This window comes from Macaca mulatta, chromosome 14 (genome assembly GCF_049350105.2).
Source record: "Macaca mulatta isolate MMU2019108-1 chromosome 14, T2T-MMU8v2.0, whole genome shotgun sequence".
NCBI classification, from domain to species: domain Eukaryota; kingdom Metazoa; phylum Chordata; class Mammalia; order Primates; family Cercopithecidae; genus Macaca; species Macaca mulatta.
The window spans coordinates 114,937,392-114,955,723 of record NC_133419.1 but is presented as its reverse complement, the minus strand read 5'-3'; the positions used below and the strand labels follow the sequence as shown (position 1 = coordinate 114,955,723).

The window sequence follows — 18,332 nt, the reverse complement described above, 5'->3', positions numbered from 1 at the left end:
GCATCTGACCCAAACCTGCAATCCCTCTGTTAGCTAACTTCTCCTAAGGTTCAGAGAAGATTTCTTTTTTTAATGCCTTTTTCCTAATGCCTGGTTGGGGCTCATCAGCTCCAGGAAATCTTCCCTAGTTGAGCCTGGGATACTTAATGTATGGAGATGCTTAACTTGTTACTTAACTCTGGGTTTTAACGTGGCAAATGAATTGATGCCTATATTTTCCTCAGTCTGCCCAACCCCCGGGCAGCGCCATTTGTTAAATTAGTAGCAGAAGTAAATTACCTGCCCAAATCCAGCTCAGGGCGAGTGACCATTTGCAAGCCTAGAGAAGACCAACAGGGAAACAATTTCTAAGAAGACTGAATGTGGTGACTGGATACGTTCCCAGCATCTCAAGCTTGCCTGGAATGGCCGAGTAAACAGCCACTGCAAAACTGCTTGGCGGGCCCAGTTTATCTTGTTGACAGAAGCAGCAATAGGTGAGAGGTGGTAATGAGTTGCATCTCTGTTAGATACTTCTCCTGCCTGGAGCCCCTGGAAGGTCCTCTGGATACAGGGTCTGGTCCCTGGTGCACAAGTAAGGAACATCAGAGATTATGGGGGAAAAAAATGAATGGGTGTAGGGAGAACACTAGGAAACTATCAAAATGATCATCAAGACATAGGTCTGTTGGTAGGAAAATCACAGATTACAAAACAGCATACACTGAATCTCATAGCCCCATTTGTGATTAAAAGAAGAATCAGGGTGTGGTGACTCACGCCTGTAATCCCAGCACTTCCAGAGGATAAGGCAGGTGGGTCACCTGAGGTCAGGAGTTTGAGCCCAGCCTGGCCAACATGGTGAAACCCCATCTCTACTAAAAAATAAAAAATTAGCCGGGCGTGGTGGTGCATGCCTGTAATCCCAGCTACTCAGGAGGCTGAAGCAGGAGAATCACTTGAACCCGGAAGGTGGAGGTTGCAGTGAGCCGAGATCATGCCATGGCACTCCAGCCTAGGTGACATAGCAAGACTGTGTCTCGGGGAAAAAAAAAAAAAGACAGTGGGACACAGAGAACATATTTCTTTTGTTTGTAAGTATTTTCTAATTTCTCCATACTGAAACCGTATTACAGGTATGATTTTTCTTAAAATGGGGTGCCTGGGTCAATACCGTCCACATCTTGCTTTTAACAAGAGTGACTCCTCCCAAGTCAGATGATGGCTGGCTTTTCTTCTAGAAACCTACACAGAACGCAACTACTCCGTCTCCTCCTGACTTGGCAGATGTCAGACTTACTACTTCACCAGATCAGAGTTCGGACCTGATCCTTCCTTCCTGTTTCTGAAAATGGAGGAATGGGGAGGGCAAGGCGGCATCCCGGAGCCACCCCTACTCCCTGCTGCCTTCTGTGAATAGAATGATTCTAAAGGTGCCACAGTCTCCTGCACTGTCTGAATGGTCACTATAATGCAAAGTGTTACCTAGACAGTCCTGTAATGCTGCAGGTATAGGAGACTGGGTTAAGTCTGTAAGAACCAACAACATACCTGGAAGTTGTTTTTTATTTTAATTGAAATATAATTGATGTACCATAAAATTCCACCCTTTTAATTTGTTGTTGTTGTTGTTGTTGTTGTTGTTGTTGTTGCTGTCGTTTTTGCGGGGGGTTGTTTTTAACCGGGAGGGTCGTGCTCTGTTACCCAGCCTGGAGTACAGTGGTGCCATCAAAGCTCACTGCAGCCTCAAGCTCCTGGGCTCAAGTGATCCTTCTGCCTCAGCCTCCCAAAGCATGAGCCACTGTGCCCGGCCCTTTTATTGGTTTTTAATGTATTCACAAAGCTGAATACCATTACCACCACTATCTAATTCCAGAATATCTTCATAACTCCAAAAAGTGACTACCCATTAGTAGTCACTTCCCATTTTCCTCTCCCCAAAATCTGTGGCACCCACTAACCTACTAACCATCTAGAGCTTTCTGTTCTGAACATTTTCACATAGATGGAATCATATAATTCATGGCCTTTCATGTCTTGCTTGTTTCACTCAGCACGGGATTTCCGAAGTTCATCCATGCTGTAACATGTATCAATATTTTGCTCTTCTTATGGCCAAATTACAGTCCATGGTATATGGATATACCACATTTTGTATATCCATGCATCAGCTGATATACAGTTGGGTAGTTTCCACTTTGATTGGCTACTGTGAACAACACTGCTATGAATGTTCATGAGGAAGTTTTTACATGGACACATTTTCAATTCTCTTGGGTTGGGAGTTACTTTCCGAAAATAAATTCTTGTTATTAGGTAGTCATTTGTCTCTCTCCCACATTAAAAACAAAAAGAGCACAGGATAGTTAAAAAGATCAGAGACGGCCGGGTGCGGTGGCTCAAGCCTGTAATTCTAGCACTTTGGGAGGCCGAGACGGGTGGATCACGAGGTCAGGAGATCGAGACCATCCTGGCTAACACGGTGAAACCCCATCTCTACTAAAAAATACAAAAAAAAAACTAGCCGGGCGAGGTGGCGGGTGCCTGTAGTCCCAGCTACTCGGGAGGCTGAGGCAGGAGAATGGCGTGAATCTGGGAGGTGGAGCTTGCAGTGAGCTGAGATCCGGCCACTGTACTCCAGCCTGGGCAACAGAGCGAGACTCCATCTCAAAAAAAAAAAAAAAAAAAAAAAGATCAGAGACGTCCAACTACTTGGGTTCCAAATAATTGATACCTGCCTGTCCTTACAACACTCCAATCTCACACACACACTTTAACTGCATCCCCTCTACTCCCTCCGCCCGGGGCTCTGCAGGACCCCATCCTTAACCCACAGCCCTCACCAGCCCAAATTATGCCTCTAAGCAGGAATCTTCACTGCAGCATATGAAATATTTAAGCTGCTTTTCTAAATATATACATTATTTAACCTACAGTCTATAAAATATTTATATTGTTTGTCTCTGCTACCCCCAAATATCTGCATTATTTACAGTACAGTTGGGGAAACATTAACCTATGGGTTTTGCCTTGTGCATTTTTGTTCCTATTCCCTGTGTCACTGGGGCACACACAGATTGGAGAGAGGCAATAGTGACAGTGCTCTTGCCCAGGTCACACAGAAGGCCCTGGGAATGCAGGAGATAACAGCGTCCAAAGCCAGATGGACAGCACTGTAGTCACCTCTGTCACCTCGTGGTACCATGGGAACAGGGAGCAAACACCCCGTTATTTCCCGAGGGCAGTTTTGTGTTCCAAACTCAGCGCCCCGCTGCTGTTGATACTTAATTGATCCCCAAGTCTCCCACACGGGGAGTCACTCCCACTTCCAGCGGAGCTCATTCTTATTTGTGGCCTCTGTCACCCCCTCCAGGTGTGACCGCAGTCCTTATGTCAGTGTAAGAAAAAGCTCTCTTCTTACTCACTTCCTCTGTCAGGCCCATAGTGAACAGGACAGCAGCCCCGACCTCTGAGTGCTGGTACAGGCCCATTCCCCTGTGCTGCATTCTCCATCTGGCATTTATCTGTTCTAACAGCGAGAAACTGAGGCACCTGCCAGTGTGGCTGAGATACTGATGTCCATGAATGCTCCCAAAACTCATTTACTTGTACTCGCAGCCTTTTCTTTTTAGAAGTCCTCCTTCCATAGACAGAGACTCGAAGGTGATATTTTTCTTATTTATAAAGTGACTTTAATTTTTAAAATTATGTAAGTGATACGTGCTTATAAATCATCACTATTATTACTCAAAAATAGATAAAGCAGAAAGTAAAACACCTTTGCCCTATAATCCCACTTCTAAAGATCATCATTGTTAACAGGTATAGAGCGTTAGAGAGTCTTATAGGATGGCTTTAGTATTTTATATGAAATGGGACCACACTATATAACCTGTTTTCTCTAACCAGCTTTTATCATGCAAAACATCATGGGCATCTTTCCACACCATCATTAACAGACTCCTTACCTTTGGATATTTAGGTCATGCTCATTGCTTTGTAATTACAAATAATGTTGCAATCAGCATCCCTAAGGAACGTTTAGAAACTTTGGTACGTAAAGGCCAAAGTCGGGGATGAAACGCCAAGGGTTTCTGAGCATTTGCCACACTGTCTCAGGAGCCTGCTGATAACAGGCCTTACTGCCACTGCGGTCGGTGGTTGAGACACTGGTCCCCGGACTCCTCAGGGAGCAAAGGGAGCAACCCTGGGCCCGGCTTGGCGGCACACCCCTCCTTAACTTAGACACCTGCAATGAAATGCCGAGAGTGTGCAATGAACTTTCTCCTCTCCTGGCTGTCTAACTCAGAAGGTTGTCTCCAACTCCTCCTCCTCCTCCTCCTCCTCCTCCTCCTCCTCCTCCTCCTCCTCCTCCTCCCACCTCCACTACCCTTGGGTACCTCTACTTACCCTGCCTCTGTTTTGAATCTCTAAAATAATGTGACAAGTTAATGATGGTACAATTATCTAAATGTTGAACAGACATGTTATCTAAGTGAGTCGGATTGAGATTCCATCCTGCTGACAATAAACATCAATGGTGGAGCAGAAAGCGATAGGCAAATTATAGCAAACCCTGCAATTTCAATGCTATTAACTTTGGAGGAATAACAGCCTTGAGGCCTGTAAACTCTGAATAAAATAGGCCCTTGTGTTTGTCCAACTATTAAATCAAAATGCTACCAACATCCTAGAAAAAACAAGGCGATTTATGGCCTTTCAAGTTTCAGTTACACATTGGTTTTTATTAACTCCTTTCTGTCATCGGGCAGCCGTGGCGTCACTAAGGAGAAGGGTGAGAAGTCAGAGAGGAAAGACAGGAGTGGACAGTGGGAGAGAGAGGGGTAAAGGAGAAGCTTGGGGGGCTGAGCATGGGCACGAGGGGAGACGAGTGGAAACTTGACATCAAGAACTGAGGTTGATTATCAGGACTCAGATGTGGGGACAATTCTGAGAGTGAAAGGGCAACTCAGACCAGTGAGTATGGTGAGTCCCACCAGATCACCCCAAGAAACACCAACCTGGAATCCCAGTCCTGCCACTGGATGAGTCATATTATTTAAGCCTCTCTGAGGCTGTGATTCCGCATCAGTGATGCAGACAGCGAAGCCCCCTGAGTGGTGTCCTGATGACTATATTGGACCATACATGAAAAGCAGCAGTGCTGAGCACAGACCACGCTCTGAATAATAGTCCTCAAAGACCAGACTCTATCCTTCCCCTCCAATTCCTAGAACAGTTTTTAAGAGGCAAAAGATCGTCATCTTTAATCCCTTCTTCAGACACAGTCGGTATTTAATACATTGTTACTGAATAAGCTACTAAATAAAGTGGAGGAATTCTTGTCTACTGGTGAGGGACAGAAGCTGCAGGCCTCTAAAAATAACAGTAGCAAGCAGCTACCACTTACGCATACATCAGTCCTCCTTTCCAGGGCTCAGGGCTTCACATGTATGATTTTTTTTCTTTTTTTCTTTTTCTTTTTTTTTTTTTTGAGACGGAGTCTCACTCTGTCACCCAGGCAGGAGTGCAGTGGCGTGATCTCTGCTTACTGCAAGCCCTGCCTCCCAGGTTCACACCATTCTCCTGCCTCAGCCTCCCAAGTAGCTTGGACTACAGGTGCCCGCCACCACGCCTGGCTAATTTTTTGTATTTTTAGTAGAGATGGGGTTTCACCGTGTTAGCCAGGATGGTCTTGATCTCCTGACCTCATGATCCGCCCACCTCGGCCTCCCAAAGTGCTGGGATTACAGGCGTCAGCCACCACGCCTGGCCCCACATGTATGATTTTATGTAGTTCTTACGGCAACCATTATGATTATTAATCATAGTTTACAAACGTGAAAAACTAAGGCTGAGAAAAACACAGACCATCAACACAAGATCAGAATCTTAGGCTGTCCTTGGAACCAGAGAACCCCCCAAAGAGCACTTTTCTTGCCCAATTCCCACACCCTACCTTGAGAGAAGCAAGGAAATGAAGCCATTTGTCCCGTATGAAGCAAGTCCATAGAAGAGCCAGGATAAGAACCTAGTTCTCCTTCTCCTAATTCATTATTGCTTCCAAACACCATGCTGCCTCCATATCCCCAATGATAATTTGCAATCACATTTCTGCTAGGGTGAGAAGCCGGGGAAGGACAAGGTCTGTGTTCTGCCCACTGCCCAACGGCATACATGTCCGGCATCCCCATCCCGGGGCCCAGCATCCATGTCCAGCATCCCTGTCCCGGGATCCAGCAGCATCCATGTCCGGCATCCCTATCCTGGGGCCCAGCGGCATCCACGTCCAGCATCCCCATCCTGGGGCCCAACATCCATGTCCAGCATCCCCATCCCGGGTCCCAGCGGCATCCATGTCCAACATCCCTGTCCCAGGACCCAGTGGCATCCATGTCCGGCATCCCCGTCCCGGGGCCCAGCATCCATGTCTGGCATCCCAGTCCCGGGTCCCAGCATACATGTCCAACATCCCTATCCCAGGACCCAGCATCCATGTCTGGCATCAAGCGACACTCAAGATGTCTGTGGAGGAAATGAGCTTCAGCCCTTTCTAGTCCAACCCTGCCTTGCATCGATTTTCCTTCTCCAATCCCAAAAGAGCCAAACACCATTGATCCCCTCAAATCACTGTCCAGGAGAGTGATGCTTCATATAAAATGCACTGGGGTGATGAAAGGGCAGAGCACAAAGGACTTTCAGGACAGTGAAGTGGCTATTCTGTATGAAACAACAATGGTGGGTGCATGTCCTTACACATCTGTCCAAATCCACAGACCGTATTTTGAGTAGAGATGGGGGTCTCTAGTACAGAGGGTCCACAGGAGGGAACCCTCATGTGTACTGCGGACCCTGGGCGATAGTGATGTGCCAGCGTAGGCTCACCGATTGTGACAAACGCACCACCGATGTGGTGTGGGATGTTGATGGTGGAGGAGGCTGTGCACTTGCGTGTGAGGACAGGGGTACAACGAGAACTCTATACTTTCCATTCCATTTTGCTATAACCTAAAGCTGCTCTTAAAAAAATGAAATTTATTAATTTAAAAAATAGTATCGGGGGCCCCTCCAGAAGGTGGCCAGAGGGGCCCTGGGAGCCGCTAGGATGAACAATGGAGAGAAAGAATGGTTGGTCTGGGACAGCAGGAGGCGGCTGGGTTGTTCCTCCCTACTCTACAGCAAGCGGCTCCAGCACAGCCGAGAGCCTGTGCTTGGAAAATAAAACTCTATATTAGGCATCAAACATGCCTTTATAGTAACAGCATGAAATTAGGTCAAGAGTAAATCTATGCTGGGGCACTGACTGTACAAACAGCAGCACATGACCCTCCTCCCAAAGTGCCTATGACGTTCCGCGGCCGTTCTTGAGCCTGAGCTTTCTCATGTTAAATTCCTTGGCACAGAATGTGAAATGCTATACAAATCACCTCTGATATTTATAAAAGTCAAATGCTATTATGTTTTCAATGGGGAGGTCACAGCAAACCACATGGAGTCTGCTTGTCCCTCTGATGACTCACTGTCCTGTCCTCCCTGATACCCTCCACCTTGGGCAGGGGTTTGAGGCTCGTTCAGACTTTTTTTTTTTTTCATGTAAAGTTTAGGTAGATTAAGTTATTTGTCATCATCTGGCCCCCTCCCAGCTCCTCTGGGACCGACCACTGGGAGGCTGTTCTTGAGAGGAGGAACCAGAACAGTTGCTAGTTTTCCTGTCATTACAGGACTTCTTGGTGCCCAGCATTGTCCCTCGTGCCAAGCTCAGGGCAGGAGGGGGCAAGGCCAGCAGCTATCCTGAGGGAAGCAGCGTTGCTGCTCACCCTTTTAAATCCTCTGCCTTCTGCACTCCAGCCTGGGTGACAGAGCGAGACACTATCTCAAAAATAATAATAATAATAATAATAATAATAATAATACAATACAATACAACACAATAAATCCTCTGCCTTGCCCGCTACTCCCACCCCACCACCTTCCCCCACCATGATGACCCACTACAGAAAATTCTCCAAACAAGGACTTCATTTTCTACTCTGAAGTTCAGAGCCAGAGACTGTCCCTGAAGCTTCCTCCAAATATTATTAACATATCAGGAGAGAGAGAGGGGCCAGTGCAAGCAGGCAGCCAACAGCAAGGTTGGAGATACAGTTCTGCACCTCCAAAGGGGGAAGCCACACAGTGCAAAGAGAAAGGGAGACAGAGAGAAACAGAGAGTGGGGGGAAGAGAGAGTATATGCCTCCTAGCCTCCTTCACACCGAAACCAAGAGGACCCTTTGGGTGGGGTTCCCTCCAATGCCCACTCCCTACTAGGAGGGAAGAGCAGAATCTGCAGCATGGACCCTCAGCTGCCAGAGGTGTGCTGTTTCTGGACTGCAAGACTCTTGCAGCCAACACACAGTGGATGAGAACCAGCATCTCAACATTTGCATCTGGTTGAGTGGCTTCCCCTGTGACGCAGTAATGTGGAAACTAAGCAACTTTTTCTAGGCCAGTAAAAGAAAGTACTTATTTTGCAATCACAGTGGAGAGAACCTTGGGCTGAACTTGTGGGTCCTAATTCTAGTTTGGATTGTTTGTTCTTAACTGACCCCCTTTTTCAAATAGGGGCTTTGATCCACTGATCCGCACATGAGAGCTGATAGCCAGGCCACCACAGGGAGGGATGACAATGTTAACATGTGGGCTCTGGGGTCCAGAAGGCCAAGGCACACATTCAAGTCCTGCCCCGGATCGGTCTTCCTTAACCTTTCTGGGACTCAGTTTTCTCTGGCAAAGATTAGGGAGGAAAAAAGGTCTCTATTTTTGGATTATAGTGAAGACTTCATAAAATAATAACTCAAAAGTATCCAAAAGAGTACAACTGTTGAATTATCTGTGCCTGAGGCAAGTTCAGCCTACATGCTCATTTCCTTCACAACATCGTAACCTTCAGGAAGGCAGGGCCCAATTTCTGTTCACTATTATGTATTAAGTCCACAAAGTACCGAGCATACAGTAGGTACCTAAAAACTCAGAGAACGAGGAAATGAAGGAACTACAGGATAAGCCAACTATACAGGCTATTCTGACAGCAAACTTGAGTCACTAACCTGGCAGACCTTGCAGGGCAGGTTGAGGGCTGGAAGAGAGAGCTGAATTGCTCCAGGGTAAGTCTAGGGTCTAGTTCAACCTAGTACCCTGGGCCTGCAGAGGGTGGCCTTAAGCTTCCCAGCCTCAGAACTTCTAAACCTAGGAATGACCTGAGCTATCTCTGTCTGCTTCTTTGCCTCTTTTTTCTTACTGGGGAAAAGGTAGGATGAGGTAGAAGAAGAAGTCAAGAGATAGGGAATATCCAGGTTCCTGGTGATAGCAGACATGGTTCAGGACCCCCCCAGCAACCCAAAATTCCTGAGCCTTCACCAGTCACTGAAGCCTCCTCTAAGATGTGGAAGGGCACAGGCCTGGTGCTCCTGGAGGCTGGTATACCTGCTTAGTCTCGATTCCAGTTTTGCGGCCTGTCTGGCCTGGGTTTACATATCACGTATTTAGATATCAACAGGGAATGGTTCCTTTGGGAATCTTTGGGCATTCCAGACCTCAGGGCCTTAAGATCTACCAAATCTGCTCCATGAGATTGCTCAAGGTACGGAGCTTCAATATGCCCTCACTTCTCTCAACTGTTAGTTCAGTAGGCACATTGCAAATGTCCTCTTGGCCAGAGGACATAGTCAAGGATCCTGGAAGACCTCACCATGGCCTTGCAAAGCAGGTGTATACTGTTCCTGTTCCACCATCACCGTCCTCACTGACTTGGCCCTTCCCCATCACCAACCCAGTGGGAGAAATACACGTTCTCAGAGGCCTCTAAGGAAGACGAGGATGATGCAATGAGAGAAACTGGCACCTCCATTTCCTGAGCGCTTATCCATGCAAGGCCTATATTGAGATTATCCAGTCTGTAATGGGGCTGGAATTGGAATCTAGATGGTCTGACACCAGATCCCAAGTTCTGGGTCACTATGCACCAAATACCCTGCACTTGACATCCTGATTTTAGGCTTCCTGGGGTTCCTCTTCCCTGCAATTTGCATGACAAACCTGCACCACTCTGTTAGGGCTCAAACTTTCCTAGGAAGTAATGCCTTCTAGAGATCATCCCATCCACTTCCCTGCCGTCATGCAGGTCTTGTGTCCCCAGGCAGTCATTTGCCCATCCCCCTTTCCTGCTGCCTGACTCCCTCAGTCTCTCTGGCCAGGTCCACACAGACCAGTCCTGGCCCCAACTCCCCCATGTTCAGATTACAAATAGGTAGCTGCTCTGGGTCCCCTACAGATGGACTGAAGGAGTTGAAGGTTCCTACAGGTCACCCTCGTGGCCTCTTCACTCAGACCTCCCATTTTCTCCTGAGGGCATAATGAAGACTGCCTAGCCTCCTACCCTGGAGCTCAGCAGCCAAGTTATCTCACTGCCCTCTAATTAACACCACGGATCCTGTCTGTTGCCCCCAGGCCTGTTCAAGTCCCAAATGGGGATGTACAGTGGCTTGAACAACATTATGATTTGTAAAACCCACTCCTAATTAGTTTGACTTTGAATAAAGAGGGTAATTATTTTTAAATTTATTAACTGCTGCCTGGCCAGAGAAGTTTCCAGATCAAATGACATGGAGAAGCTATTTCTGCTCAGTGATGCAGCAATTTATATTACTGATCGGTCATTAAAACCTCTGGCACAAAACCACTTGTGCTTCCTGAGCCAAGATAGTGTCCGTGTGTCAAATTTCAAACCCAGAGTATAAATTAAGCCATTAATGGTATTTATCAGTTTATCTGGACTTAAAGAACTACTTGCTAATTTAAGACATTCCTGATATAGCAGCCAGGTGGTGCGCTGGGTGTGCACGTGGGTGTGCACGTGCGTGTATGTGTGTTTTCTCACTTTTATTTCACTGAACAGTGTAAAAAAAATTCTGATGTGTAAATGAAGCACAAGCATCTCGGGAACTGCCTAGCTGTTAATTCCTCACTGCTCTGCAACCCAAACATTTTGGAAGCAGCAGTGTTTTGCAATATGTATTTGTCATAATATAAAAGGTGTAAAATGATCTCTGTTTATCTCCTCAAAGTCTTCGTTGTACCAAAACAGAAAACTGAATGTGACAACAAAGCCTGAGCCCAGCCCAACCGTCGTCAGCGTGGCCTCCTAGAACACCAGCTTGAGCCCGTCAAGATCTTGAGGGCAGGGGGCATGGAGGGGTCACACACACCAGGACAGAAATCCAGGTCAAGTAGGGTCAAAAGGGATGAGATGTGAAGATGCCATTCTCTTGGATAGACTGGAATTGGAAATAGTTTCCATTAAGTTCATTTTCCAGTTTCAAGAATACCTGTACGACACCATAATCACCTGCCCTATGCAAAGCCACACGTGAACTCCATGAACTCCCACGTGGCAGCCTTGGATATGAAACTGATCTGATTCAGGCAAACTGTATCCTACTCCAGGAGGAGGATGTGCACATCAGGGTGTTGGGGCTTCACAGTGCAATGGGGCACAGGGATCCAAAAGAGCTCTTCCCAGGCAGGGCCATGAGCTCAATGACCTCTAAACAGGATCACTCTGAACCATTCAGCCTACAGACTCCTGGACAACACTCAGTCAACGTGGAGGCAGCCAGGGAGTAGTAGAAAGAGCACTTGAGTTGGAGTTGGGTCAAGTTCCAGTTCTCTACTTCCTAGTGGGCAGTCTCTAGGGCCCCATGGTCTCCTCTGTTAAATGGGTATAACAGACGAACGTGTTTTATAAACTAAGGTAGCAAAAATATCAAGTGGTATTGGCATTATTTTCACTGTCCCAGGGTCTCCATTCCTTCTCTTTTTTTTTTTTTTTTTTGAGATGGAGTGTCGCTCTGTCGCCCAGGCTGGAGTGCGGTGGCGCGATCTCGGCTCACTGCAAGCTCCGCCTCCTGGGTTCATGCCATTCTCCTGCCTCAGCCTTCCGAGTAGCTGGGACTACAGGCGCCCACCACCACGCCCAGCTAATTTTTTGTATTTTTAGTAGAGATGGGGTTTCACTGTGTTAGCCAGGATGGTCTCATCTCCTGACCTCGTGATCCGCCCACCTTGGACTCCCAAAGTGCTGGGATTGCAGGCGTGAGCCAACGTGCCTGGCCCATTCCTTCTCTATTTCAGAGCTCTTCCCTACCTACTCTCCTGTTGGTTTCCCAACGATACCTGGTCCCCCACCTGGCTTTTCCCTCTCTAACAGCTTCAGTGATATTTTCAGTGTTCCCTGTTATCAGGAAACTCCCTTCCTCCAGGGTCCCCTTTCCTGGAATAGAGAGGGCAAATAGATTTCAGATTGTATTCTCTCATTGATTATTAGGGGGACTGAAAATCCACCTGAGTTCAGCAGGAAGTAGAGCTATGAGTGATGAATGAGCTCTGCCACATGTCAGAAAGAGTCACCAGGGTCACACAGGACCCCTCTTTGCCAGCCCTATCCTGAGGGTAAGGCTGCTGTCAAATCTCCCCTCGGCACTGAGCACGATACCTGCCCCACACAAGGAAGTGGCTCTTCCCTGCTGGGGGAGCTCACCCACAGCTCATACTAAGGCTGGCAGGGAGCCTTTCTCAAAGCATCCACCTTGGTCTCTCATCCCTAATTTGGATTCATTTTCTCCATTCCCCATCCTTTCAAGAGCTCAGTTTACTCAATCTCTATTGAGCACACCACATGTGGCCTATTGAGCAAGCCACATTTTACCTTAACATCAGCAGGGGGCACTCGGTAGCTGCCCTCTCCCTCCTCCAGCAGAGAAGCCCCATCCACAAGATCTCTGGGGGAAAACAAAGGGCCCAGGCCACCATATTCAGACCTTCAGCTTCTTTCAAGAACAGGGCATGTGCCTGAGTTGGTCACCATCATATCCCCAGCGGGTGCCAGGCGCACAGGGGGTGCTCCATACCTCTGGGGTCTGCCTGGGAACAACCTCCACAGCTGCTCATCCCTCGGGGACTCAGCTTGCTCCCCTGCCTCTGGCTGAGAGGGCAGCTTGCTCCCTGATGCTGCAAATGTAATTGGGATGGACAGAATTAAGCTGCTTGGCAAAGCTGGCTCACAGCTCATTCCCCCAGATTAGAACTCTCAGAGTGGGATTCTCAGTTACCTGCGGTCTAGCAATAAGAAAATGGCTGGGACCCTGGGAGACTCGGTCCTTCCCTTGCTTTCACGACAACAAGCTCTGGAACCCTGGGCAAAATAACCTAGCCAGGTCACCTTCTCTATAACTGAGCTAGGGAGATGCTGACTGGAATGACAGCTCACCTGTAAAGCTCTCCTCCCATCATGACAGGGCAAGACCCCTCCAGGCCAAAGCTCAAGGTACCATTTAGGAGGCATACCATTTAGTTGTCTACTCAGGAAAGGACAAGAATGCTGAAATATTGACGACAATAATCTTAACAGCAGTTGACTAGTGTTCTTCCTCCTTCTACTTGAGTCCCCTGTGGCAGCTTGTTTCCAAAGATGGCTGCCATCAATTCCTCCTTCCCTATAGGTTTCTGTCACTTCCCTACTGAGAAGGAGAGTCCAGCCTTCCACCACCTTCGATCTGGGGCTGACCTATGACTATCTGATTGATGAAATATGGTGGAAGTAATGCTGTGTACTTCCAGCCTAGCTTTTAGAGGGCTGGCAGTTTCTGTGTCCTGACTCCTGGAAACCTGAGCTGTCACACAACAAATGCAGGTTACTCTGCTGAAGAGAGAAGCCATGCAAAGGAACACTGAGACTCAGAAAATTGAGTGAAGGAGCCATCTCGGACATCCAGCCCAGTTGAGTCTTCAGATAACATCAGCTCCAGCCATTACCTGATGGAAACCACATGAGACCCCAAGTGAAAACCAGCCAGCTGAGCCCAGTTACCCACAGAACTGTCAGAGACAATAACACTTTATTGTTTTAAGCTACTATTGCAGTGGTTTGTTACATGACAATACTCTCTATGGTCAATCCTCAACACAAGAACCAGAATAATCTTTTAAACACATAAATCAAGTCATGTCATTCTCCCAGTCAAAACCTTTCAATGGACTACTTTTCCACCTTCTCTATAAATGCACATCTGTGTGTGTGTGTATGTATTATATCTCAGTAAAGCTATGTATGTGTGTGTGTGTGTGCATGTGTGTGTACAGTCAAATGTCACTTAGTGATAAGGGTATGTTCTGAGAAATGTTTCATTAGACAATTTTGTCTTAAATAGGGCACAAGGAGCCAAAAGAGCCCTGCCCATGACGGGGCATGATCCTGAGCCTTTTAGCCCATGGACAACACTCAGTCAATGTGCAGGCAGTTGGGGAGTTGTGGAAAGAGCACGTGAGTTGGGTCAAGTTCCAGCTCTCCACTTCCTCGTGGGTAGCTTCTAGGCTACATCCTAGAGCACATTTACATAAGCCTAGATGGTACGGCCTTCTACACACCAAGGCTATATGGGACTGCCAATTCCTCCTAGGCTACAAACCTTTAGAGCATGCTACTGTACTAAACACTGCAGGCAATTGTAACACAATGGTAAGTATTTATGTATCTAAACACATCTAAATGTAGAAAAGGTACAGTAAAAATATGGTATTATAATCTTATGAGACCACTGTCATATATGCAATCCATTGTTGACCAAAATGTCATTATATGGTGTGATATAGTTTGGATATTTGTCCTGCCCAAATCTCATATTGAACTGTAATCCCCAGTGTTGGAGGTGGGGCCTGGTGCAAGGCAATTGGATCATGGGGATGGGTTTATCCTGAATGGTTTAGTACCATCCTCTTGGTGCTATTCTCATGACAATGAGTGAGTTATCTGAGAGAACTGGTCATTTAAAAGTGTGCAGCTGCTTCCCCCTCGCCCAACTCTCTCTCTCTAGCTCCTGCTCTGGCCATGTGACATGCCTGCTCCCCCTTTGCCTTCCACCATGGTTGTAAGCTTCCTGAGGCCTCCCCAGAGCCTGAGCAGATGCCAGCATCATGCTTCCTGGAAAGCCTGCAGAACTGTGAGCCAATTAAACCTCTTTGTAAATTACCCAGTCTCAGGTATTTCTTTACCGCAATGCAAGAACGGCTTAATACATGGCACATCACTCTGTCTGTGCGTATATGTGTGTGTATGTATACATATGTGTGTATATATATGTGTGTGTGTGTATGTATCTACATATGAAAGAGAGGTGGCATGAGGGATGCCAGTGACTCTTCCTGACACTGGCAGAGCTCATTTATATACATGTACACACCCATGCCACTTTTCAGAGATCTAATACACATACCATACAATATAAAATTCATGTCTTTTAAAGTGTACAGTTCAACTAATACATAGAATGGTTCCTGACTTAGGATTTTTAACTTTATAATTGTGGGAAACCATCACAGTTTTGAAGTAATGTACAGGATATAATACATTCCATGAGATCTTCAACACTTTTATTATAAAATAGGTCTTATATTAGATGATTTTGCCCAACTGTTGGCTAATGTAAGTGTTCGGAGCACATTTAAGGTAGGCTAGGCTAAGCTATGATGTTCAGTAGGTTAGTTGTATTAAATGCATTTTCAATTTATTATCTTTTCAACTTACGATGGGTTTAGCAGGACACAGCCCCACTGTAAGTCGAGGAGCCTCCGTATTCAAAGCTGTGCAGTCATCACCATGATCAATTTTAGAACATTTTCATCACTCCACGAAGAAACTCCGGCTTCATCAGCAGTCACTCTCCATTTCCTCACAACTACCCCAGCCCCTGGCACCTACTAATTTACTTTCTGTCTCTATAGATTTGCCTATTCTAGATATTTCATATGAACACAATCATTTTGCATCTGGCTTCCTTCACAGAGCATGTTCAAGTTCATCTGGGTTGTAGTATGTATCAGTACTTCATTCCTTTTTAGAGCCAAACAGTATACCATGGTGTGAATACACCACACTTGGTTTATCCATTCATCAGTTGATACATATTGGGTTGTTTCCATTTTTTTTGGCTATTATGAATAATGCTGCTATAAACATATCGTCTCAGTTCTCTTGGTTGTATACCTAAGAGAAGAACTGCTGTGTCGTATGGTAATTCTATGTTCAACTTTTTTTTTTTTTTTTTTTTTTTTTTTTGAGACAGAGTCTCACTCTGATATCAGGCTGGAGAGGCGCAATCTCAGCTCACTGCAACCTCCAACTCCCTGGTTCAAGTGATTTTCCTGCCTCAGCCTCCCAAGTAGCTGGGATTACAAACACATGCCACCACGCCCAGCTAATTTTTGTACTTTTTTAGTAGAAATGGGGTTTCACCATGTTGGCCAGTATGGTCTTGATCTCCTGACCTTGTGATCTACCTGCCTCAGCTAACCTCTTGAGGAATCTCCAGAATGTTTTCCAAAGTGGCTGCACCATTTTACACTCCCACCAGCATAGTATGAGAGTTCTGGTTTTTCCACATTTTTGATAACACTTGTTATTATCTGTATTTTTTATTGTAGCCACACTGTAGTGGGTGTGAAGCAGTATCTCACTGTGGTTTTGATTTGCATCTACCTGATGGTGAATGCAGTTGAGCATCTTTTTCATGTGCTCATTGGCTATTTGTCATCTTTGGAGACACGTCTGTTCAAAACCTTTGCCCATTATTTAATTTGATTATTTGTTAATGTTTTTTGAATTATAAGACCTCTTTCTATTTCTAGCTATAAGTTCCTCATCAAATATATGATTTGCAGATATTTTCTCACCCTCCAAAGGACTCTTAGCACATGCAGAATAAAACCCAGATCTTTTACCAGGCTGAGAAACTTGTCAGATCCTGTCCTCATCCCTCACCACTCTCTACACATCACTCCCAGCTCTCTGGCCACCACTGCTCTGCATGTGGGTCCTTAAACCTGTCAGACTTGACCCAGCCTCAGGGCTTCTGTAAGCGCTCACTCCCTTTGCTTAGACATTCTTCCCAGAAAATTTTTGAGTGGCTCACTCCTTCTCTTTTTAAGACTCTGCCCAGATACCACCTTCTTGGAGAGGCCTTCCCTAACCATTGTATCTACAACATTTCTCCCAAAATATCCACGATATTTCTTTTCTCCCTATTATTCTCTACTCCTTATCCTTTTCTTAGTAGCACTTAGTATGTATAAGCAGATATGATATCGTACACTTATTTGCTGATTCTGTCTCCCAGCTAGAAGCTCAGTTCCATGAGGGGCAGGAATGTCATCTGTCTCATGCACTACTACATCTTAAATGCCTAAACAGTGCCAGGCACATTGTAGAAACTCAATAAATATCTATTACATTAAATATACCTACTACTATTTATTGAGTGCTTACTATGAGCCAAACACGCCATGAAATACTTCAAATAAAATACCTTATTTCATCCCCACAACAACCCTAATGCTAGGAGGTAGACACTAATATTACTCCACTTTTCTAACAGATGAGAAATCTATATTTAGAGAGTTTAAATAATTTATCCATGGCCCCACAAATAGGAAGTGGCAGTCAGGATTAAACTCATGCAGTCTCAGCTCTGAACTATATGGTTCTACCACACCTGTCCCCATTACCAACTCCAGCAAGTCACTTTCCCTCTTTTCAGCCTCAGTTTCCTCATCTATGATGTAAGAGTAGCCTCCGACCTTACCTTATAGCATTATTCAGAGATTGGCCAGGTGGGATCACGTAAAGCAGTGGTCCCCAACCTTTTTGGCACCAGGGATCAGTTTTATGGAAGACAACTTTTTCACATATGGCAGGGTACAGGAGGGTATTCCTGGGATGATTTAAGCACATTACATTTATTGTGTACTTTATTTTTCTATTATTACATTATAATATATAATGAACTAATTATACAACTCACCATAATGTAGAATTAGTGGGAGCCCTGAGCTTCTGCAACTAGATGGTCCCATCTGGGGGTGACGAGAGACAGTGACAGATCATCAGGCATTAGATTCTCATAAGGAGCACACAACCTAGACCCCTTGCATGCACAGTTCACAGTAGGGTTTGTGCTCCTATGAGAATCTAATGCTGCTGCTACTGCTGCTGCTCTGACACGAGGAGGAGCTCAGGTGGTAATGCGAGCAATGAGGAGCAGCTATAAACACAGATGAAGTTTCACTTGCTCGCCCACTGCTCGCCTCTTGCCATGCAGCCTGGTTGCTAACAGACCACCATGGACACCAGTTCATGATCCCGGGGTTGGGGATCCCTGACGTAAAGCCCTGAGAACGGTGCCTGCCTCACTGTGAGTGTTAAGTGTGAGCTGCTGTGACGATCTGGTGACAACAACTCTGATCACAATCATCAGATGACTTTGGT

At 46.1% G+C, this 18,332-nt stretch overlaps 1 protein-coding gene across 5 annotated transcripts in view; it reads right to left on the bottom strand.

Moving 5' to 3' along the window:
• ZBTB16 (zinc finger and BTB domain containing 16) overlaps positions 1-18,332 on the bottom strand; it is a 191,867-nt gene that overhangs the window by 44,650 nt on the left and 128,885 nt on the right. The window contains exon 5 of one of the 5 annotated variants that reach the window (XM_028832515.2): positions 1,089-13,024. Coding sequence (XP_028688348.2) covers positions 12,837-13,024 — 188 coding nt within the window. The 3' untranslated portion in view covers positions 1,089-12,836. 5 annotated transcript variants of the gene reach the window in all.